Source organism: Carettochelys insculpta, chromosome 7 (genome assembly GCF_033958435.1).
Source record: "Carettochelys insculpta isolate YL-2023 chromosome 7, ASM3395843v1, whole genome shotgun sequence".
Lineage (NCBI taxonomy): Eukaryota > Metazoa > Chordata > Testudines > Carettochelyidae > Carettochelys > Carettochelys insculpta.
In genome coordinates, this window is record NC_134143.1 from 60849834 (window position 1) to 60873922 (window position 24089).

The window sequence follows — 24089 nt, forward strand, 5'->3', positions numbered from 1 at the left end:
GCAGCTGCTGCTGCATTATTTTTGTTTATATTATTATTTCATTACTTAATGCTCCCTTCATTTTCTAAGCTAGGGAGACTTAGACTGAGATGCAGGGCACAGTTGTTCATTTCCCATCCGGTGCTGCTGTAACAATCAGGTTTTTTTTTCCTTTAAATATAGATCTGATGTTGATACTTAAATGTAAAGATGTTTTGAACTTGTGGAGTCCTCTTACTGCGGTCAGCTACATTGTAGCAACCCTTTGATATAAACTGCTTAGCAGAGGAAGTAGATTTAGACGTATTAGAGGCATTAGAAAGGCAGAAGCATTTTCTTTAATGGCACTTGCTGCCAGAGACAGAACCATGCTAATGAATAGATTGTCCTGATAATCAGAAGCTCGTGGGATTACCTTCCTCTGACAATACTTTCACTTTTATGTTTATGAAATCTTATTAACATAAGCATTCAAGTGTTTATAAAGTGATATTGTTACATGTACAGTGTACTGAGAGTATGCCTGCAAAAATATAAGCTATGGAATTGGAGAGCTCATGAGAGCCTAATAGGCTATAAAACTGTGAGTGCTAGGCATACAAATTCCATCAGCAATGGCTGGTGGCTTTCTGCACCCTGTAAAGTGTAATATAATGCAGTCCATGACGACACTAATGCCGCTCTTTGCTATGATTTCATCTGCTGCACAAATGCATCTTTCCACACTGGTCACTTTGGAGCTAGCTGCAACAAAATTACCACAGTGGAAGAACAGAGTGTGTGCTCCTGCAGCCCTGTTTCTGCCTGAAGACCTGCCAGCACAGCCTTTCCAACTGGCAAGCTTTCCTCTGTGCTGGATACATGAACCTTATCCAGACTGATGGGCATTCACTAGTGAGCTTGGCTCCAGGAGTAATTTTAGAACAAGAAAGGAGAGCAAAGCAACAATGTAGCAATCACTATTGTTTCACAAACATGAAAGGAGAGGTGTAATGAATATTGCAGGGGGTGGAATCTTCCATTGTCATTCATCACCATGGCCATGTCTACACTAGCCAAAAACTTCCAAATGGCCATGCAAATCATCATTACATTGATTTAAAAGGCCAATATTTTCTTTAAAAAACAATGATTTTGAGGTTCTCTTTATTTATGTGATTATAGAGTCTTTGGGGTTCACTTTTCTAAGCTTTTCAGTGTAACCCTGAGGGGTTTTATTTGTAAATGAAAGCTGAGATTTCACATAATCATATGATTCCAGAAGCTGGGGCTTTAAGAAAAATCCTCAGTATTGTGAAACTTCTGATAAAATCATGAGAATTGGTAACACTCTTCTTCCTAGTGTTGTACATACTTGAAGTTCTAAAAATGTATCGGAGGAAGCCATTTGAGCCTACTCAGTCTCATTAAGTCAATGGAAATGCCCCAAAAAACAAATAAAGGGATACCTTGATCCCACCAAGATCCAGGGTATGTCCATTTGTTATGATGACCCAGAAGGACTGTGACTGATTGGCTGGTGAGAAGTAAAGGTCCCTGGTGAGATCTCCCCAGATGCTTTTAAAGATTAACTGAAGAGAAAACGTAAAACTAATCCACACATCTCCCAATGCAGACTATTTCAACCCTGTTCTAGTTGCTGGTAGCCAGTTTTCATAAATGAGGTACCTTCTCCTGGCATCATCTCACCATCCCCAACTACCACAGGATAGAATGTTAATTCCATGTGCTTCACACTCAAATATCTGTTCTTGGCCACATCAGCGGTGCTACTGGGATAACCTGCCAATACAATTGCTGGCAAGCGGCGTAAGTTTCCTTCCCTAGAGAAATGAAGTCTCACTGAAACAAGTGTCTTCTAAAGGTATTTCTGGGTCCTAAAGGCCTGAGAAAAATGATTTCCTCACCCTAAGACACAGTGATGAGGAAGAAATTGACCTATTGCTACACCCCTGCTTCTGGTAGCAGAAGAATATTCACACTCTGCTGGGCCATGTGAGTTGGCAGCAGACTCTTCACAAACACACTAGCAGGGAGCAGGCAGCAAGACTTCCACCCTTTCTCACAAATAACCAGTGGTTGGCATCTGCCAGGATGATTGCACTACAGTACCAGAGTGGGAGGATAAAGAAGGTTTGTGGGCTCAAGTGAAGGTGGTAGAACTCTAGGGTTTGTGACTTCCTTTAGCACCACTACAAGATTAGTTCTTCCTGTTCATGAAGGGATGAGTGCTCTGGATTTAGAATGTGCTGTCATTTATACAAATGAATAAGAGGGAGGCAGCAGCCAGCAGAAGCACATCCCAGTACAGGCAGCTGGATTCCAAGTTCCCCTAGCTCCATCAGTTCCTGTAATCTGATAAAGTCCACAGGTTTGCCCTGGAGGTAGTGGACCTTTGGGCCTCTTGGTATCCAAAGTCATCTCCTGTATACCAATAATCCATGCATCAATTGCTGCCCCAGTTTTGGCTTCCTGTGAACAATCCTCATTGGCCCATTGTTTCTGCTGATTGGCTAGGATTTGCAGCTGGTCTTGTGAGTTTTGGAACAATTGTGGAGACTAAGAGGCTTGATGGGGAGCAAGAGTTGAAAGAGCTGGAGAGAAGGGGTGAAACTGAGGCACAGAGGTTAAGTAGCAAGCCAGGAATCAAGCAGCACAGCTAAGCTCTGTAGTTTACCTTGCACTCTGTCTTCTCAGCTGTCGTTTGGAGTTCTAAGTTGCCATGGTCCTGTATCCTGTAAAGCTCCAAGTCTCTGCAGGGTAGCTAACTTGCTGCCTTCTTGGGTTCTCAGTGCATGTCATAAACATTTCATTGTTTTAAATGAAGTTACCAAAATTGAGAAGAGGAAGTTGAGAAGGGAGCATGTGCTGATAATGGAAGGGTAAAAACCAAGAAGCAGTTTTTAGAAACTGAGGAAATCCAGGTTAAAACTGAAGAAACCCAACCATTTGAAAGTATAGAAGTACACAGTTAAGGAACCCAAACAACTTAGAATCTTATTTCTGCGACACTAAGGCCGTGTCTACACTAGCCCCAAACTTTGAGATGGCCACGCAAATGGCCATTTCGAAGTTTACTAATGAAGCACTGAAATGCATATTCAGCGCTTCATTAGCATGTGGGCAGCCGCGGCACTTCGAAATTGACGCGCCTTGCGACTCGTCCCGACAGGGCTCCTTTTCGAAAGGACCCCGCCTACTTCAAAGTCCCCTTATTCCCAACAGCTGCTCAAACCCAGAAGTGCCACCTGCTGGTGCTTTTACAACCTCCCACAGTCCATTATTCAAAGATCATGCTGGAGGCAAACTGCATTCCGTGTTGAAATTCTAGGTGCTGCCGGTTAGAGGCCCAGATGAAGGTATATTTGTCTTGTTTATCTGAATGCAGCACCCAAATTTGTGAACAGCCACTGATAATAAGCCCCATTACGTACTTTCTACACACAAAATGGGACTTGCTTATTAATAGGCAAGAAGACAGGAGCAAAATATCAAATGAATTTAAATTTATCAGAAATAAATGGTTATAAGCAGGCATGTGTATAGTGAGAAACCAGCTTGACATGTCTTCAACCAGATCATCAAAGGTGTTAACCACCAACAGTTCCAATCCACATCACCTCTATAAACCAGTCCCTATGTGGTGAAGATGGATACTCAGAAATTGAGGCATCCCAGACTATTGGGCCCTCTTGCAAATTTAAACCTGAGTGAAGTGCAAAGAATTCAAAGAGGAAGTTGTGACACAGCCACAAATAGAGGAATCAAATCCAGATCTCCTGAGGTGCAGTCTCAGGTCTTAACCACAAAAATATCTTTAAACAAAATCCGGAAAATTATTTTGCTAGGAAGGGGGAACTTTTCCAATGCCTCTTTGCATTTAGATTAACAAAAATCATGCAGGTTGAATTCTTGTTCTAAAATTAGTTTGCGATGAGGTTCCAGTGCAGTGGTCAGACTAATGCTGCACTCAGTGAAAATACTGGCTATTTGAATCCCTTTTGTATTAAATTGATCATTTCTTCATTAATTTACATGTTAAAATGTCTGATTACTGCTAGTGTTGCAAGAACATTCTAGACTTTTCAAAACTGCTACAGTGTTTATCCACTCAGATTAAATTATCAGCTAGTCTGAGGAATATTTCCCTTCAAAATCAGAAGGATCAAGTGGAACTTCTAACTGAAAAGATTGTTGAACTCTTTAAATAGTCCTCTGAGCACTTGAATAATTTTAGCCTTTTCACTGTGAGTTTGATGTTTCTGTCATGGTGTCAGATATGATTTGTTCCTTCTCACTGATACACCAAGGCAAGCTCTTGACACAGCAGTCACAAAGTAGAGAAGATTAAGATCTTCATGTGGATTGGGCCAATGGAAAAGTTGCAGGATAGTGACAGATTCCTTGTCTGCTTTTATAAACTACTTTGGTCTTTTTCCTTCACGTATAACGTAGTCTGCATGCAGCTGAGGGAAGGCACTGGCTCTGGCCCCCCATGCGGCTGCTGGGACGCTGGCTCAGGGTTGCTCTTCCGCCCTGGCTCTCTGGTCTAGGAGCATCTTTGGTCCTGCCAGACCAGGAATGTTGCCAGACCAGAGGGTGTCAGTTTTAGGAGTTGCAGCCTGTAGTTTATACTTTGGTAGCTCTTTTCATCCCAGGAGCTGTAAGGGATTAAATATTAATTGTCAAGACAACCTTGGGAGGCAGCTGTGTTGCTCTGTACTTGTTACAGGTGAATATACTGGGGCATAGAGAGGATATCTTCCTCCTTGGGGTGGCACAGTAGGGAATGAAAATCAGAAGTTCTTCATCCCAGTCCCACACTAACCAGCAGTCACCAGTGCTTTGCAGAAGTTATCTTGTACATCTGTCTTCCTTGTAGTCACAGGGAAAGCTTTGTGGTGTAAGGAACATCTCTTACTGTCTTTGTAAAGTCTTGCAGGGTTAAGTGTCAAGGCAAGACTCAGACAGTAGCTCACAGAAAGGAGGAACCTTACTGGAGAGGAGACATTAAGGAATGGTTCTGTTAGAAATGGGTTAGAAATAGAGGAGAGAGGATATATGAAGAAATGGGAAGTGTTTGGCATTAGGAGCAGTGCTACCGAGAGCTGCCCCGGGCTCCAGGGCAAGGTGAGAGGGGGGCCTGCCCAGTGCCCCAGAAAGGATGGGACCAATGATGGAAACGGTGGGATCTAGAGCATTCAGCCCTCAGCGCTGCCAGGACTGTGGTGCTGAGCCCCCATCCCCTGCTCCCTCCAAGCTGCACGCAGCCACAACTCTGCTGCCACAGCAATTCAAAGGGGCCCAGAACTCCAATATCTGCTGCTGCTATTTTGGCTGCCAAAGTAGCGGCAACAGTGGTGGCTGGAGGTCCAGGCCCATTTGAAAGGCTGGGCCTGGGAGCAGCTGTCCTCTTTTCTCCCCCACCCCCATTGGTGGGCCTGATTAGGAGCCACATGTTAGAAAAGGCACACAGCCAGGAATGGCTATTTCAATCTACTGCTGAGGGTGACAGTCCCGCAGGGCTGTCTGCCAGCTGAGAATACCTACCCTCAAGCTCCTCTGACATGTCCCCTACACCAGGGTCAGGAGTGGAGACTCCAGTATAGGAACTAGCTGTGGCAGTACCCATGCTGAAAGGATCCTTAGCTGGTAAGATCCAGCTAGTTTCTCTCTCATTTGTGCCTCCAGAGCATCACAGAGAGGATGGTAGAGGGTAAGAGGGTCTGGCCCTGAGGTGTCAATAAACTGAAAGGATTGGGAGAAGCCTAGGAACCAGGAGAGAATAAGTAGGGAGAAGTGAAAGCTGGCATGTGGGGCTGTGATGGACTTGCTGTAGAGTTTTGCTGTAGAAGGCAGGGAGGGAGCTATGACAATAGCTAGAGGCAGTGACACCAGGAGAGCCTTTGTTCAAGAAGGGACACATGCTCCATGCTTCCAGATCATGCTATCATGGACTATGAAAGTATGGACTACAGCAGCAGTTCTCAAACTGAGGACAAACTGATCCACTGCTCAGCTCCTCACACTCCTTCCTGTGTCTCCTACGTGCCGTGCAAGGAGGGTGGACAAGGAGCAGGATTGGGATGGGATGGGAAGAGGAAAGGTAGGGATGGGGTCTGGGACTGAGCAAGGGTTGAGCACCTTGGGGAAAACTAGAAGCCAGCTTGGGGGTCCGTAGAAATGTTTTCAATAAGGATCCTTTGGTTACTAAAGTCTGAGAACTGCTGGGCTACAGTATTGGCCTAGTGGTTAGACAGTGGCTACATCTACCCTAGCCCCTTCTTTTCAGAAGGGGCGTGGTAATGAGCGAGGTCAGAAGTTGCTAATCAGGCACTGCCATGAATATGCAGCACCTCATTAGCATAATGGCAGCCACAGCAGTTTGAAAGTGCCACTTTTGAATTGCGCACCACCCATGTGGACAGGGTCCCTTCAAAAGGACCCCCCAGTCTTCAAAAGCCCCTTATTCCTATTTGGTTTTAGGAACATGGGGTTTTCGAAGACGGGGTCCTTTCGAAAGGCCCCCGTCTGCATGGGTGGTGTGCAATTCAAAAGCAGCATTTTCGAATTGCCACAGCAACCATTATGCTAATAAGGTGCTTCATATTTATAGCAGCTCCTCATTAGCATATTCCGAGCTTGCTCATTACCATGCCCCTTTTGAAAAGAAGGGGCTAGTGTAGATGTAGCCAGTGACAAGACAGAATAATAACTGCTGAAATACCATTAGCAAATGAGAGAACCCTTAGATAAAAGCTTGACATGGATTTTTGGTGTTCCGAACCATACCATTTGGACCAAATGGGATTTATCATCTGTAGAAATGCATATGCTTATAACTGAGCATCTGGTCAGGCTTAAGATAAAGTTGGAACTACAAGAAGAATCAGTCCCCAGTCCTTTGGGTGGATGCCAACGTGTGGAAGTTTGTTCATTCAGTTCCTGACAGTTCCATGCAAGTTCCAATTTCCGAAATTGCATTTGATGAAGCGGTCTTTGCCCACGAAAGCTGATGCTCCAAAATATCTGTTAGTCTATAAGGTGCCACAGGCCTTCTTGTTTTTGAAATTGTTTTGTTACTTCATCTGCTTCTGCTAAAGCTCAGGTCCTAGCAAATGCAGTGTTGTCCTTTCCCCATCTTTCTTTTACTAATGCTGCATCTACACTACTGATTACGTCCATAAAATATATGTTGCTCAGGAATGTCTCTCTATAAGGTTTGTAATGTAGACATAGCCTAGTGAATTCAGTGCTCCTGGAACATTAGGGATTTATATTATTCAGCTGCATGCAGGAATTCGTCTGCATAGCCTCACCCAAATCTGTGGGAGGAGCAGAGTTATGGACTGGGCAAGTAACCGGTCCTAAATTCAGAGGCGTCCAGAAATCCCCACTCTTCTGATTTCAGGGCATTCTTTAAAAAACCTCTCACTCATCCTCACTGCTGGGTATTTGTCCCTTTCTGGAGCGTGGAGCATGGCAGGGTCAATAATTATGCTTCCAGTGGCTCACTGTCCCAGCTGCCGTCCATAATTCCAAAGAATATACAGTTCGAGATTGTGCTTCCAAACACACTATTAACTCTCCATTGATCTCACCTTCAGATCAGCTGTTCACCAGCAAGGGCCAGCTAACCAGCTTCATGCTTACCAAATAACCAGTTAACAGCCCTAATTTGTTTGTTCTACTTGTGTCATCATTAACTCTTTTTATGTCCCTAAAGCAAATAATGCAATAATGGGTCAAACCCCCAGTTTAACTGATCTACTGGAATTTTTGGCTCTTGTCTTGAAGACAGTTGTGTGTTCCATAGAGATGACTATTGAGCCACCACGTATGTATCTGGGTTTGAACTTTCTGCAAGTTCAGAGATGTTCAGGACATCTCTACGTCATAGGTTCTGTGGAGCAACCATGTGTACAATTGCAAGTGACTGAGCAGCCAGTGGAAACAGCTTACGAAGCAATTAGCTCAGTAGATGTCAATTCAAACTGTAGGGGTGTTTAGACATGAAAAATGAAATGGTGGTAGAAGATGTGAGGTCAAAAATATAGGAGGGCAGAGGCCCTTACGAGAAACCGTGGGCAGTTAGAAAGATAATTGGGGAGCATAGTAATTGTTGCCTGTGCTCTGCAGGAAGAGTGAGAGGAACATGCCAGACCAAACTTATTTCAGGAGGTGGGTGTCAGAAAATAGAAGGTAAGAAACAAAGTAAACTAGTGACAGCACCAAAATGGATAACAGGAGGAATTCATTAACCAAGCTGGGAGAAGGCGAGATGGCTGGACAGCCAGCATACACGCATTTTTTAAAGCAATGGTAAATGTTGTACAAATATATAGTAGCTGTTTATACTCCATTGCTAGAAGAAGGGGAGATGAGAGGTTTCCAGGAAGGCTAACAGGGAAGTCATAAGGCTGAGAGCCGTCAATCTTGTCTAAATCAGTCAAGACTAATTCTCCCATGTCCTGCACATTGCAGAGCCATTCACTCCTGTGTGATGCGTGTAAACAATGCCAGATCAAGACTGGGAATACCACAGGGAAGCTTTTGATTGCCTGTCCTGCTTTTAGTCTGCTACAGTATATTGCTTCATAGGCAAGTCAGTCATGTTTCCTTAGCCTTGGGTTTTCTCATCTCCAAAATGAGGATTTTGCCTTTTGCCATAAATGGAATCCAGAATTATACCTGATTATACAAATCCACAGCCAAATATACCATAGGTGAATAAGTATCTTTGTCTTGTCACTTAATTTCACAGATGGCAAAGCTGATGCTGAGATAAACAGGAATAGTATTAATTTCCCACTACACTTATATTTGTAAATGGAAATACTTGCAGTGCCGTCAGTAGTACTCCACTACAGTCTTGCCTTGTCTGTTTCCTCCTCCAGATCTTTATGAATATGCAAACATGAATTTTTCTAGTGAAAATAGCTTTTTGGCCCTTCAGAAATACCCAGTTTGGGTATTAGCTTGGGTATTGTCTCTTGGAACACACTCAGATACTCAGGTGATGGCTGCCACAGTAAGAAGACAGATAAAATATTTTGTGGAGAGCAAATAATTTGTTGTTTTGGCCCAAAATAAAGACCGCAGTAGAAGCTACAGCCATGAATGTATTTTAAACACGCACATTCTCTCTCTGATCCTGCAACGTGCTAAGTGTCTTCGATTCCTCTTGACTTCTGTGGGAGTTGAGGAGATCAGGATTGAAACCTGAGAGTTCTGAGTCAGATTTTCAGAAATGTTCAACATTTCTCATTTCCACTGAGGCATTTAAACAAAGTGTCTGGCATGGATTTTAAAAAGAATTCAGCCTCCAACAACTTTCATTATTCTCTCACTTCATTGAGGTGTTGAATTGCAATATGATTTTTTTTTTTAAATCCAGCTTCTGTTGTGAGTGCTGATCATTTTTGGGAATCTAGCCCCAAGTGGTTAAGTATACTAAGTTGACTCAGCTATCTGACCCCATTCTTTTCTATTCATATGCTTATTGTCTCTGATTATTCTGAAGACTAAAACCATAACATGTATGTATGTGAGAGTGTCACAATTTTAAACAGTTTGGGAAAGGGCATTTTAAGAATCAAACCTAGAGATTTAACAATAAGGCATCAAACATCTTGTCCAAGCAGCCTTCTGAAATACGTTACGTGTTTGCAAGCCCCTTTGTGTTAATGCGGAAAGTCTTTTCTCTTGTTGCACATCTTCCTTACTGGCATCTTAAATGTGTAATTAGGTCTCAGGTGTTTATTTGTGACATCCCAGTTTGGTGCTATGGGCCTGGAGAAAGTACTAGCTAGTAAGAAGGAAAACAGGAAGATTAAAGAAGAGTTCACTTACTGACACACTAAGTGGGCAGTGTTATCACAAATCTGTTAGCACAAGCAATCGATTAAACAGTGTAAATTTCACAAGGCACTTAATTTCCAGCTGCGGTGGCAGTGTCTGAGTTCAATTACAGAACACATTTCCAACAAATGTTATGCTGTGCACTACTTTGTATCACAGCTTTCCTGTTGCTAGTAATTATAGTAAATATTCAGGTAAATCCCAAATTTGCCATTTATTCACAGCTGCTGTTTATTTGGAATAACAGTTGGGTGAATGGTATGAACCTGAAGAACTCAGTTCCTTAGTAACCCATATCAACTTTACACAGATATTGCATAGGGCCAGCTTTATAGTTGCCCCTGCTGATTTTGCACATACTGGCTAGTCTGTATGTGCACCAGTTAAATAGCTGCCTAATTACCTTCAAGGGGAAGTTTGGGCTTGTAACTAAGACACTGAACTCAAACTTAGGAGTTGTGGAATCAGAATGCCCAGTTCTGCCACAGACTTTCTGTATGACCTTGGGCAAGTCATTTAATCTCCCATGTTAGTTCCCCATTTCTCTAATGGGGATAATAGTACTACTTTTCTCCCACCCTTTGTATTGTCTAATTAAACTAAGTTCAGGGCAGGAATGCTCTCTGACTACATGGGTGTGCAGTACCCATGGTGATGCCATCTTTACTGGAGTAGTACCCTATATGTGTCTGCAGATGCCCATTTGGAACTGCGCAGGAAGTTCCCTGGAGACCACTCCAAATGTGCACATACTTCTAGCATATTATCTGCATCACGTGCTTTTGTTTTAAAAAAACCCAGGCTTATGCTTTATGAAACAGAACAGAATTCTGAGGGGTATCTCTCACTCATGAGCTCATATCTGTCGCTTTGTTGTTTGTGTGCCTGTCTCAGGGTACAGTACGAGGGGTTGATCAGCCATGTGGAACTACTGTGATCCCTGCAGCACATATGGGTATGGATTAGGCGATGCCTTGACTTTGCCCCCTTTTCTTTTCCCTGTACTGGTCTTCTCAGTGGAGTCAATAGGGAGAGGGAAGTAAGCTGTGCCAAGTAAAGGATGGGTGGCATATATATCCCTTATGGATCAAGGACGAACTAGAGACCAAGGCCATGTTTACATTACCCAGAAGATTGACCCACACAGGATTGGTGTTCCAGGGTTGATTTTGCACACCTGGTAGGTCACTTTCACGTGTCTCTATCGGGGTCAGCAGTTGATCCCTGTACTCCTTGCTATCGTGAGACATAAGAGAGGTTGACGGGAGAAACTCTTCCGTCAACCTTCCTCATTGAGGACAGCCAGGTAAGTCGACTGCAGATAAGTCTATTCTAGCTACACAATTGCCATAGCTAGAATTGCACGTCTGTAATCAACTTACCTGCCTTGTGTAGACCAAGCCCAAGATTGGCCTCTCTTCTAATTCTAGGGCCGCACCTGTTCACCGCTCTGAGTGTTACCATGTTCCTTAAGATTGGTTAAGGTCTCAGTTCTGCAATTTCTTCTGTGCATTGACCACTGCACATCAGGGGCACAGGCATAAGGGTCTATCTCTGTGGATCTGATCGTAGAAATTGGGCCCTAGAAGGATCCGATAGATCCATCAATTCTACTGCTGCCTTCTGCAGTACCACATCATCCATGTTCTTAGCTAATTCTCTTTCTCTAATGAGCCATTGGCTTCATCACAGCTTGCAAAAATACATTTTTCTCTGTCTTTGCCAGAAGGGTGATACTGTTTCTGCAGCATGTTATTTAAATTCATATTTTAAATATCAAGGCATTTTTGCCTACAATAAAATAGCACTCAAATATCAGGAGACTTCTATAACCTGTTCTCTGAGGTAAAGGGAAAGAAACTGCTCCTTTTTTTTTTCTCCCCTTTTATTCTTGGATGGAACTGTCATTGAAGTAGGAAAATGCCTTGGGGCCAGTGAATTTAGATTCTCAACTGGCGTAGTTCATTGTGCCTCCTTTAAAGTTAGCCACTATGGTATCTTTGTTTTACGCAACAAGTTTATAAACTTTAAAACAAAATGCAGTAATTTCTACAATCCAGGAGAAATCCCGCCAGTCCTATTCCCTCATACTCTGGTATGCTTCCTGCAGCTCCCATTGGCCAGGAACAGCAATCCATGGCCGATGGGAGCTGTGAGCAGCTGTATCCAAGGATGTGCAAGTAAATAAAGTGTCCAGCAGCCCAACAAGGACTAACCCTGGTGAGCCATGTCTGCCCATGGGCCGTTTATTGCTCATCCTTGGTCTTCAGCGTAGTATAATTAATTACAATCATCTAAAGAAAGTATGATGGCTTTTCACTAGTTCCTGTTGCAGTAGCATCAAGAGACCTCCTCCAGGTTCTGAGTAACTAGGAATAATTCTCACATGTATTGGCCATTTTCACGTCTGTCTAGCTTGGTACTTAGATGGCTGTCATCACTGTAATACTTAGTTGCCTAAAAGTTGTTAATAGATTCTATTCTTTCAGTATTCCCACAAGGCAGAAAAGAATTATCCCAGGTTTATGGAGGGAGAACTGAGGTACAGGGTAAATAAGTATTTTGTCCAAGGTTTCTCAGGAAGTCCATGGATGAACCAGGAATTGGACATTGTTTTTGTGAAGTCCAGTCTAGTACCTTCTTCATTTATCACCGTTCCTACATGCCAAAGGCACAAAACAATCATCTCTTTTTGTGAATTTGGATTTATACAAATATTTCCCTTGTAAATGGGGAAGAGTCTTAGGAAATCTGAACAAGATGGTGAGGTGTAGTTTCATACTACCTCAGTGGTGGTTTTCTTACTCTAGCTTAGAGTATTGGATAGTTCTGGTTTGTGTGTGGACAGGGATGGGTGTGGCATGTGGCGAAGGGGTTCCAGGAAAGCTTGTTTATCTCAGTGGAGGCAGAGAGGAGCCTTCATATAAAGGGCCAGGGGACTGACTCCAATTAACTTTTTATTCTCATAATATATCAGGAAGGTAAATTTAACAGCAGATGAAGCACATTTTTTGTGCTAATTGAGCTCTCTGTGTCAGTTCTTCTCATCCATTTTGCAGTTTAAAAATAACTGGTGTGCTTCCTAGATAAGCCCTATTATTTAATACTGTGGATTTTGGTGCTGTTTTCTTTAGTTATGCCGTCTGCAGAGGGATGCATAATGTGTCCTTTGAAAAAGGAAGCATAGCTAAGGCCTTCGTAGTTCAAACAGATAATATTAGGAACTGCATTTAAACGTTGTGAATGACTGTGTGTTTCCTAACACAGCATTCATTTTGATTAGGCCACTGTGAAATAAACAAAGCCTAATAGAGTGGAGTGAATGATCATCATCACATGGTGCATGGTTTTGTGAAATGCAGCAGGGCAGTAGGGCAGCTGTTGATGGTGCTAATTACAGAAGTTTTGGAGTTCAGAGTCATTCATATAGGCTGGCTTGGAGCTTTGCACATGTTCCTTTCTTAAAAGCTCAGATTATGTCAAATATTTCTGCATGGTGTTGTCTATATTTTGTCTTATATAAAAAAAAAAAAAACACCTAAAATTAGATAGTATTTCATTGTGCCCTGTAAGATGGCACATGAGTTTCCAGGAAGAAGAAAGGTGGTTCTTGAGAACACTGTGGTGATGATTTTGCATTTTAAATGATTCAGAACCATTTACTTATCTGGGGCTACTCAGAACATCACTACAGTAGACCCCAAGATACATGCATTTGAGTTGCGCATATCTCGCATTAGCACGATTAGAGGGAGACCTCAGCAGAAGCTCCAGCCCCAGGGAGCTGCTGCTGCAGCTGGGGGCAGGGAATACCCGTTATGGGGGAGTGAGCTGGCAAAGTGCATCACACCACCAGTTCAGTCCCAGCAGCTGCCGCCGCAGCAGAAGCAGGCGATCCCCTGTCGAGGGAGAAGAGCACTCCACCAGCTCAGCAGCCCTTTAACAGGGGGATGCCCCCTGACAGAGGGATTGCCTGCTCCTGTTACAGCAATGGCTGCTGGGGCTGAGCTGGGGGAGCAAAGCAGTCCACCAGTTCTCTTCCCCCTTGACAGGGGGAATCGCCTGCCCCCAGCATGGCCCCACCCCCACTCGACTGCATGAATTTTGAATTATGCCTGGTTTCCCAGGAGCATAATTCCCACACAACTCTAGCATCTACTGTACATAGAGGTAGAATCCAGACCTAAATGTTTGCTAATTTGGAGTCAGCCTAATACTTTCCAAGTCTTCAATGAAGCATTTGGTTGGTTAGTCACGAGAAAGTATTGCTGATTAACTATAGCTAGGAATGTTGTAGGAGTGATACATGCCACTGGTTCCTGTTTCTACAGGCAACAGAGCCCAATTGCCAAGCTAAGGATGCATCCTTTTCTCTAGTGCAGACCCCCAAGTGCCCTCCTAAAACATTCTCACACCTCCAATCACCCCCTCAACATTCTAGCAGCTATGTACACCACATGACATGAAAAAGAAAACTACAACATGGATTTTTGGACAGCAATTTAATACCATTATTGGAAGATATTCAATTTAAAAATAATAATTGAGTGTAACTTCGTAATTTATTTAAAACTTATTTTCCATGATTTATTTATTTATTTTGGTCACAGACTCGCTGCAATACCTTCATGGCCCCACAGTGGTCCAAGGACCCCAGGCTGGGAACCACTGAGTAGAGTCAAATCCCTGGGTCCATTTCCTGGTCTATCCCTGTCACAACCCACTAAAATCTAAATCTGTCCTTTTAATAGTGCACATGTATGCATGTACACGTACATTTAATAGCGCACATGTATGCATGTACACGTACATTTAATAGCGCACATGTATGCATGTACACGTACATCGGAGAGCATGAAAGAGGAAGAAAGACAAAAACGAGAGACCCAGGCCTTACCGTCTTCAGCAGCCACGTTCTTTTACGCCTGTTGACCATGTCCTGCTCTTCTCTCCCCTCAGGGCTTGACCACCTTCCTTGTACATGTATCTGCCACTTACATTATCAACTTCACAGGATAACGACGTTGTCTTTTGGGTGTCCCCATTCATGTTTAGGGAGCTGTAGGAAGGGGAGTTCCAACACCTTGGTCCTCCTTGCAAATCAACCCATCCCATTCCTACATGTATAGATTTCTCTGTGTTACTTTGCGTATTAAGTGTATGTTAATATAGAGGCAAGTGTATAGGATATTATCGGGAGAGCTGATATCAACCTCTACATTTAGGTTGCATACTACTAAAATTCTTTTTTGTATGTTTGTTTGGTTTGGGTTTTGCTTTGGGAAATATTTACACCTCCATTGTTTGCAGGTGGCCTTTGAAATCCAGCAGGGAGAAAGACCTTGTGTCAGAAGAAAAGCCTTTTCTTTGGTTCATGACATTTCATTAAGGTTTAGTTGAGTTATCCACTGTCAGAATTGCAATGTACTTTCTCCTGTATGTATTCCTCAGGGTATTGTTTTGTGTGTGTCAAAATGACTGAACACAAAGAATTCTAAAGAGCTGGTGTCGTGTCACTGTTGCTGCCACGGCTGCATAGCAACACTCGCTGTACTGAGAATGCCTAAGAGCTGCGGGTGTGGCATGGGGGAATGAGCTTATGTCACAGCCACATCCCTGGGACAAAGTACAAGACCTCAGAGTACTATCTTGCCTCTAAAAGGCACTGGATGGGGCAGGGGCTATCCTTCCAGCTCCCAGAGGGATGAGCGAGAGTGCACCAGGTCAGGCCTCTCCCAGACTACCCACTGAACCCAGCATGTCATCAACAACCCACCCATCCCTATCCTCTAGGAGATAACAGACTACTGTTGCTTGCTAATGTAGTTAGTCCTGTAGCTCAAATAGTACAAGTTTCTATTGCAGTGCTGAAAGTTCTGGTCCAAACCTTGCTGGTGATGGATGGAGTGGAGAAGAGGTTATTATAGTCGCACATAATAGCTGTGTCTACACGTGAGTGCCCTTTCAAAAGGGCAAAAATCAAAGTTCAGCAGTCAAAATAGCGGCCGTCGAAAGGGAGCACCCACTGCCATTTTTCATATTGGCACTTCAGTCCGCTCTTTTGAAGTGCCATTAAGGTCTTTCAGAAGAGAGCGTCCACACGGCTCCAAGCCCTCTTTCGAAAGAAGGGAGGCAGGAAACGCTGCGGACGGGGTCCCATGGCCAGCAAGCCCTTCTGGTGCTGCAGCCAGCCACCTCCTTTAAAGGGCCCCTCCCTCTGCCTTCCCCTCCGCACTAGCCGAGTGCTGCCCAGCCTTTCCCAGCCTGGTGGAGCCCACTCGTGCCCACCATGGAGGCCCAGCGACAGCTCCTGCAGGAGGACGCCCTCATCATGGACGCCCTGCTGGCAGTGCTGTGCACCATTGCCGCAGCTGCACCCAATCTCATCGGGTGGTTGGGCGGTCTCCCTGGGGCCGTGGGGCTCGCCCCCTGGGTGCCCCAATGCCTCTGGACCCACCCCAGCAGCACCGACTGGTGGGAGCACGCGGTGCTAGGGGAGTGGGGCAAGGAAAGGTGGCTGTGGAACTTCCACTTGTCCAGGCAGACCTTTGATGAGATCTGCCACTGGCTCGCCCCCGCACTCTGGCACCAGGACACCTGCATGCAGCCAGCCCTCACCCTGGAGAAACGGGTTGTGATTGCCATCTGGAAGCTGGCCACCCCAGACTCAAACTGCTCCATGGGACGGCAGTTCGGGGTGGGCAAGACCACCGTTGGGGCTTTACTTATGGAGGTAAGGTGGGGCCAGGTGGTGGGGGGGCTGGGGCAAAGGGAACCCTTCACCTCAAGGGGCCGGATGGGGCAGGGGCTGGATGGTAGGGGGCAGAGGCTGCGCGGGGCAGGGGCTGGATGGGAGGGGGGCAGAATGGGCCCAAGGCAGGGGGAGACAGCCGCCACACCTGCACAAGAGCACATGTCCCCCTTCCCCCCACCCCCACAGGTCATCAGGGCCATCAACATGATGCTGCTCCATAGGGTTGTCCACCTGGGGGATCTGGACAACACTGTCGCTGGCTTCCAGAACCTGGGCTTTCCGAACTGCATTGGCGCTTGGATGGCACGCACATCCCCATCCACGCCCCTCCACACAGTGCCTGCCAGTACATCAACTGAAAGGGCTACTATTCGGTGGTGCTCAAGGCCCTGGTGGACGTGAGGGGCCGGTTCACCGACCTCTGTGGGCTGGGCCGGCAGCACCCACGATGCCCGGGTCTTCTGGAACTCCGGCCTCTGCCGGCGCATGGAGGTCGGCACCTTCATCCCTCAGCAGGAGATCCCAGTGGCGGAGGACATCACCATGACGCTCTGCCTGGTGGCAGATGCAGCGTGTCCCCTGCAGCCATGGCTCATGAGGCCATACACGGGACACCTCGACCCCACCCAGGAGGCATTCAATGAGCACTTCAACCACGCCCACAACATGGTGGAATGGGCCTTCAGGCGCCTAAAGGGGCACTGGAGGTGCCTCCTCACGCGGCTGGAGGTTGGGGTCTTCAACGTGCCCCAAGTGGTGGGCACCTGTTGCGTCCTCCACATCATCATGGAAGGAAAGGTGGATACCTATGTCCTGGGGGGGCCCCTCTGGCCAGCGCCATCTATGAGCAGCCGGGCGCTGCCCCATCCACCAGGCCCACCGGGACAGCCACCGCACCCAGGAGGCCCTCAGGCGGGCCTTTGCTGATGGCCACCTCTGACCTGCATGCACACCCACATCCCACGCACATCCGCCACCTCCACCAGCACCACACTGGCACATACACCACCCACTGTCCCCCTGAGGAGAACAGCATGGAGTGGTGAATAATAAAGAAATGTTTATCTCACTGTTTTTGTTGGTAACTATGTATGGGGGGCAGCTACCTTGGAGGGGGACAGGGGGAACCTAACTTGGAGGGGGGTGAGGTGCTCATTCCGGGGCAGGGGTGGTGGGCCATGAGCCCCTTCAGCCCCTGGAGCCCCTGCCTCCATGGGTGCGGGGTCCCAGCGGGGAGGAGAGGGTGCAGGTAGCACCGGCAGGTCTTGCCGGCAAGTGGGCCTGGTGGGGGCAGAGGGCGCAGGCTTAGTGGGGGAAGAGGGGGCAGGCTCGGGGAGGGGAGGGGGGCAGGCTTGGTTGGGGTGGGGAGGCAGGACCAGCGGAGTGAGCTGCCAGGGGGCCAGGAGGCAGACAACAGTGGCTGTATGGTCCCAGACGGCATGGCCAGCGCCCTCCAAGGTGGGCAGCAGCCTATCCCAGGCTGCCCTCCTCCACTCCAGGTCGGCCTGGGTGAGCCACAGGTGTTGTTCGGCCACCTCTGCCTGGCGCTGGCTGGCTGGGTCCTCCTCAGCCCGGCGGGGAGCCCTCCGGTCACAGCCCTGAAGGCGCACTGCCTGGGGTGGCGTTTGGACACTTCCAAGGGCTGTGGCCGGGCTCTCAGGGACGAGGACGGCACAGGGCTCTCCCAGCCCACGGATGGTGCAGCTGTGTGGAGAGGAGGAGAGAATGTCAGTAGTGTGCCCCGGACGCAGGGGACCGGGCTGTGGCCCACCCTCCCGAGCCCACGCCCTCCCAAAGGACACTGACCCCCCACCCCAGGGGGCACCGACCTGCCCCCCATGGGCTGGGTCTCCCAGCCTGAGGGTGCATCCAGGGGTCTGTCCTTCAGGTGGCCCTTCCTGGCCTGCAGTGTGTGGACCCCAGGCGCTGTCCAGCACCGACTGGCTGCCACCCCTGTGCTGCTTGTGGCGCTGTCCACTGAGGGCAGGTGCTGGGCATCACTGGTGTGCCACCTCTGGGTGCTGCATCCCATGTGGGGGGTGGCCTGTGTGCGGCCCGGGACCAGCAGTCCCGTGTGCAGGTGACTAGCCGTTGCGTCGCCCCCACCCTGTGGAGTAGGTGTGTGCCCCTCCCTATACGTACTGGAGGGTCCCTCGGCGACGTCTGGGGATGTCCGGCTCGCGGTCGCCCGGCTGGAGGAGCAGGAGGGGATTACAATGGTGAGGTCCCCGGTGCAGGCTGCTGCTCCTCCTTCTCCAGCTGCAGCTCCTCGCTGGAGGTGACCAGGAACACCAGGGGTGGGGAGCTCTCCTGGGGCCCCAGGATGCCCCAGAGCTCCCAGTAGAAGGGGCATGTTGCTGGAGTCGCCCCGGAGCATTTGGCCTGGTCCCTGGCCTGGGCATAGCCCTGGCGCAGCTCCTTGACGTTGGAGCGTACCTGCTTGCGGTACACTCTGGGTGGCCCCTTGTCTAGAGGCCCTGTGCCAGGCAGCCAAAGGCAGCGGCATTGCGCTGCTTGACCCCTCTGTGGTGCAGAACCTCCTCGTCCTTCCACAGGCTGAAGAGGTCCCGCAGCTCCCACTCCGTCTAGGAGGGGGTCCATTTTTTGTTCTCCCCTTGGGAGCCCTGCGGGCACTGGAGGGGGACGGGGCTGGCTGCTTACCATGCTGTGGCATTGGAGCGTGTAGCTGGATCACATGGGGAGGCTGCTCCTAGCACGCTCTCAGCTTCCTGCCATGGGTTTCCTGCATGCATGCATCTTTAAGGCAACTGAACGCAGGGATCATAAAACCCCGCTGCCGCTGGCTGGAGCGTCCCCACGCTCCAGCTGACCGGTGCCGTAGCGGACCCGTATTTCGACAGAGTGGACTGTGGAGTGTCTACACGTGTAGTCTTTTGATTTAGTATTTCGAAAGGGAGCGATCTTCCTGATACAGGATCGGGGATCGGATATCAAAGTCTGTGCCTCATTCTTTCGATGTTCTTTTGAAAGATGGGTTTGCACATGTGGACACTCCTCCTGCTCTTTTGAAAAAGGGCCACTTCTTTTGAACTTTTGTGCACGTGTAGACACAGCTAATATATTTAGTTTCTATCTCTGTTTTAGAAAAGAATAAACTTAGGAACTTGCATACAAAAAGCTACATGAAAATAAATTTATTTTGGTTGCAAAGTCACACCCAAAAGTTAGGAAATGCCTAACTGACAGTTGAACTTACAACCTTAAGTCACACCTCTTGTGGGTCTGCATTATAATATTGCTTTTAGTTTTATTATCACAGGAACCTTACCTCCTTCAGGTAACAGTGAGGTTGCATGGGCAACTGCTTGCTTGTCTTTTCCTTTCTTTTAATGTAAGGCTTTTTAATGTGTAACAGGATAGTTGGCCAGATATGACACCCATACTCGAATTGGACAATGCCTTTACTCTACAAATAGCCCTATAGAATTCATTGGGAACATTTGTGAAGTAAAATGCCACCCAGAATAAGTAAAGGTATCTGAGTCTGGTCCATAATGAACTCATTGCAGTCCACAAAGCTTTCATGCTGTGCGTGCTTTCAAACCAGTGAACAATTTTTATCAGTTTACTCCTTCCCTCTGGATTGGGAATATACTTTCCACACAGTTATATAGAAAAAAGCAGTCATGCAGTACTCTAAAGACAAACAAAATAATTTATTATTATGATAATCACCTAATAAATTATTTTGTTAGTCTTTAAAATGCTACGACTGCTTTTTTTTTTTTTTTTTTTTTGGTAAGGACACAGACTAACATGTTACTGTTCAGCATACAGTTGTATGTATGTGTAGGGGAAAGCACAGGAACTTGTAGGAGAAAAGAGCACGGGATGGTACAGTGCATGTTGTATCAGATTTTGTTCACATAGGTACAAAAATGGATATGGGTACAAAAAATGCCACCAGCAGCTCTGGCAGAGAGCCAGGAAGAGGAGTTGCCAGAACACACTAATCTGTATGGTACCCTTTGCTAGAGTTGGGGCTTTAAAACAAAACACTAAATATCACAGTAGCTGGCAACCGTGTTTTTGTGCCATTTTTCTTTTCTCCTACAAGCTCCTGTGCTTTCCCCTGCATTGATTTTATCCTGTAATAGGCAACCCTGACATTGCTAAGTTCCTTCAGTTCCAACTCACGTGGAGGTTTTCCTACTAATGTTGTTTATTGGTAAACTATGTTCTTTGTGCTAAAACATTTTGATAAAGAGGAGAATGGGGGTTTTGGTTTATTTGTTTTCATCATCAGTCTCCCAGGAAACTCTGGATGTCTTCATTCATGCACATACACAGTCACTGCACAAGAGCTTTCAAAAATAAAAGGCATAATTACCTAAGATGTGAACAGGCCTTTAAAATACAAAAAAAACAAACAAACAGTGGCTCAGATGACAAAAAAAAAGCTGACTTCAACTGGGAACCAAAACATGGCCCCTAAAAGCTCTCAAACTTGCATGGGTTGGCAATAATGAGAATTTTAAAACTTTTGCAGAATAAGGATGGTGTAAAAATTATAGGAATTAGAAAATTAAGCTAAATTAAAAGATGGGATATCTAGCTAAGGGCACCATACAGATTAGCAAGTTCAGGAGACTCCTCTTCCTGGCTTTTAGCCAGAATTGCTTGTGGACATTTTTGTACATGTACCACTCACGTGAACAAAATCTGTGGGGCTGATACAGTAGGCACTGTATCATCCACTCGCTCTGTGTAATGATAAAATACAAAACAATAGTGGTGCATTGTTTGTTTGTTTGTTTTTTTACAGAAAAAGCAGGGTAGAGATATTTCTCCCTTTCTTAACAGAAGGTTGGGACTCTTGACAAGTATAGATTCAGCTGTGTTAAGGAGGAGTACAGTTTGTGAACAGGTTACTCTGGTTTTCAACGTGTCTCCTTTAGCTCTCTCTTTGCCTATCCTATATGTTCACTCATTAATTAGATACTAAGCATGGTAAGTGCATGCGTGTATTCCAGTTACAACCTGCAAAGTTGTGAAAAGTGAAGACTGTTTTTTTCCAAGCCAAGATACTTAGCCAGTGGTTTAGCAGCTTTTTAGTGGCATTTAATTTAGAAAAAAAAACCCGACAGCGCTGGTTTAAACATTTATTGTTCAGCTGTCAGACCAATCTGAGGTGAAGACTGGTTACATTTTTTCCCATCCCACTTTTCTGAATGATTCTGTCTCACAGGCTGGAATGGCAAGTCCTGAAAACCCGGAGCAGTTGATAATTGCCCTGGAACCTGAGGCTGCTTCCATCTACTGCAGAAAGCTCCGCCTTCACCAGATGATAGACCTGAGCAGCAAAGCACCTGTCAATGGTTATACCCCTAGTGACACCGTAGGAGCTGGATTTACACAGGGTACCTCTTCTTCTAACCACTTTGAGTTCTAGTCCCTTTGGCCTACATTAGGTTTGGTCATTAGGGAAGTTTCTTACCATTTCATAGAGTTTTCATTGCCGCTTTGTGTTACTTTGTGCACAATGCTTAACTTCAAGCATGCAGGCAGAGCTCTTGACTTTACTGGGACACAAGGGACTGTTCAGAGGTTTGAAGTTAAGCAAAGGCAGAGTGTTTGCAGGATCTGGACTTTACTGGTCTGTTTTAATGCACTATCTAAGTATTTTCCAGTTGCAGATTTAAGTTTACTGCTGTGAACCTACCATGATGTGTTAAACTGGGCTGTATTAATTTAACAACAGATTATGTCTGCATTTGCCATCAGACCTTAATGTTTCTGGGATATTTGTCAAGAGTTGGGCACTTGATAATTTTTGTTCATAATTTCAAAGGTCGCCACAAGATAATCAGCATTCACTAGTATTTAGTAAAACTTAGCTGTGTGATACAGCGCAGAATTTTCTCCAAACTCAGAAACTACATATTGTACAGGGTGAACCTCTGGCACTCTCTCATCTGGCAACATCTGTAATCTGACATGATTTTAGTTAGCTGGACAACCACTTTTCATGGGTGTAGCCAAATTTCCTGTGGTCCTATAACGTTTGCTTACAGCCACCAGTCCTGGCCTTCAGTGTTCTGTTATTTAGCTGTGATTTACCCCTAAATGTGTTCTAAGAGCCCAATAAGCAGTGGAAGTGTTGGTAACGCTGCTAGACAATATTGACTTCCTGTGGTCTGGCAAAATCTCTCGTTCAGCACTGGTCAGGTACTGAGGTTCCAGAATAGAGAGGTTCAACCTGTACTTGAAATATCATGGCTTATTATCGTTACTGTGAATGTTGAGTTTTTACTTGCTCCTGTGGTAGGTTTGGTGCAGACTCAATGACACTGAGGCTGCGTCTACAGTACAAGATAAAGTTTAATTTAAAGGAGTTAGCTCAATATTAAAACATCAGTGTCTTCACTGTAATTGCCATTAGCTCGAATTAGTGAGCCCTAATACTGATAACAAAGTGTCAATGTTACCGGATGGGTATAGCATCAATTTCTAATTTAAATTTTGAATAAAGGCTAGTGGGGAAGAGCCATGTCTTTAATTCAAATTTATTAGCTTCCAGAAGTGTCCCATATGTATCCCACAAAGCTACATGGTGACCCTCCATGAATGGCTGCTCCCTTCTCTGCTACTCTCCATCCAGGTGCTCAGGAAGAAGGTCACAGGAAGCGTTCAAATTTTTGATTGAATTAGAATTTGAATTTGAATTCTGCAGCATCCAGGCCTGCAAATATATAGGTCCAGACACCCAGCTGACGAAACCAGGTGGGAGGTGGAGAGGGCTGATATCACAGCTGCCCACTGCTATGCCAGTGTCTGCAGAGGATGAGTAGCACAGGGTGCCTGGGAGGGTTTGAGGGAAGGCTGAAGACACAGCTGTTCGCCACTACGCCAACATCCTCAGCAGACGCACGGCCGATAGAACTGGATGGAGGGTGGGAGGGCTCATAGCACAGCTGCCTGCTGCTATGCCAACGTCCGCAGAGGATACACGGCACAGGGAACCCAGGCAGGTTTGGGGGAGATCTGAATTCTGTTACTGAGTGCTCTGAATTCTGGGACAGTGCTTTGCATTGTGGGATTCTAACGTGAAACACCCACAAGCAACCAGGGCTAAGGCACTGTGGGATAGGTACCCACAATGCATTGTTCATGACGCTGAATTTACATAGAGCAATGGGGACACAAAAACTCGACATGGAAAAATGATGGGTTGAATTTCAAGAAGGTTTATGGACACTTAGATTCAAATTCATAAGAACAAGGTTAAAAACTGAATTTATTGATCAAATTTATTTCGTAGTGTAGACATAGCCTGAGAGACAGCCTTTGTGAGGGTAATTCAACTGGTTTGCAGATGGATCATATTTCACACAGAAGCTTTTGGAAAATTCTGTTCTTACAGAATCTGATGCTAGGCTGTGAAGAAGGAACAAGTTTTGATTGTGACATACAGGTGCAAATTATCTGCTGGCGTAAATTGATGCAGCTGCATTGACAACAGTGGAGTTGTGCT

The 24089-nt window shown here is 46.0% G+C and overlaps 1 protein-coding gene across 5 annotated transcripts in view; it reads left to right on the forward strand.

Moving 5' to 3' along the window:
- Positions 1 to 24089, forward strand: part of HSPA12A (heat shock protein family A (Hsp70) member 12A) — a 193871-nt gene that overhangs the window by 152263 nt on the left and 17519 nt on the right. For all 5 annotated transcript variants that reach the window (XM_074999069.1, XM_074999074.1, XM_074999071.1 and 2 more), the window contains one exon: positions 21804 to 21975. In XM_074999069.1, coding sequence (XP_074855170.1) covers positions 21804 to 21975 — 172 coding nt within the window. The remainder of the gene's footprint in view (positions 1 to 21803; positions 21976 to 24089) is intronic.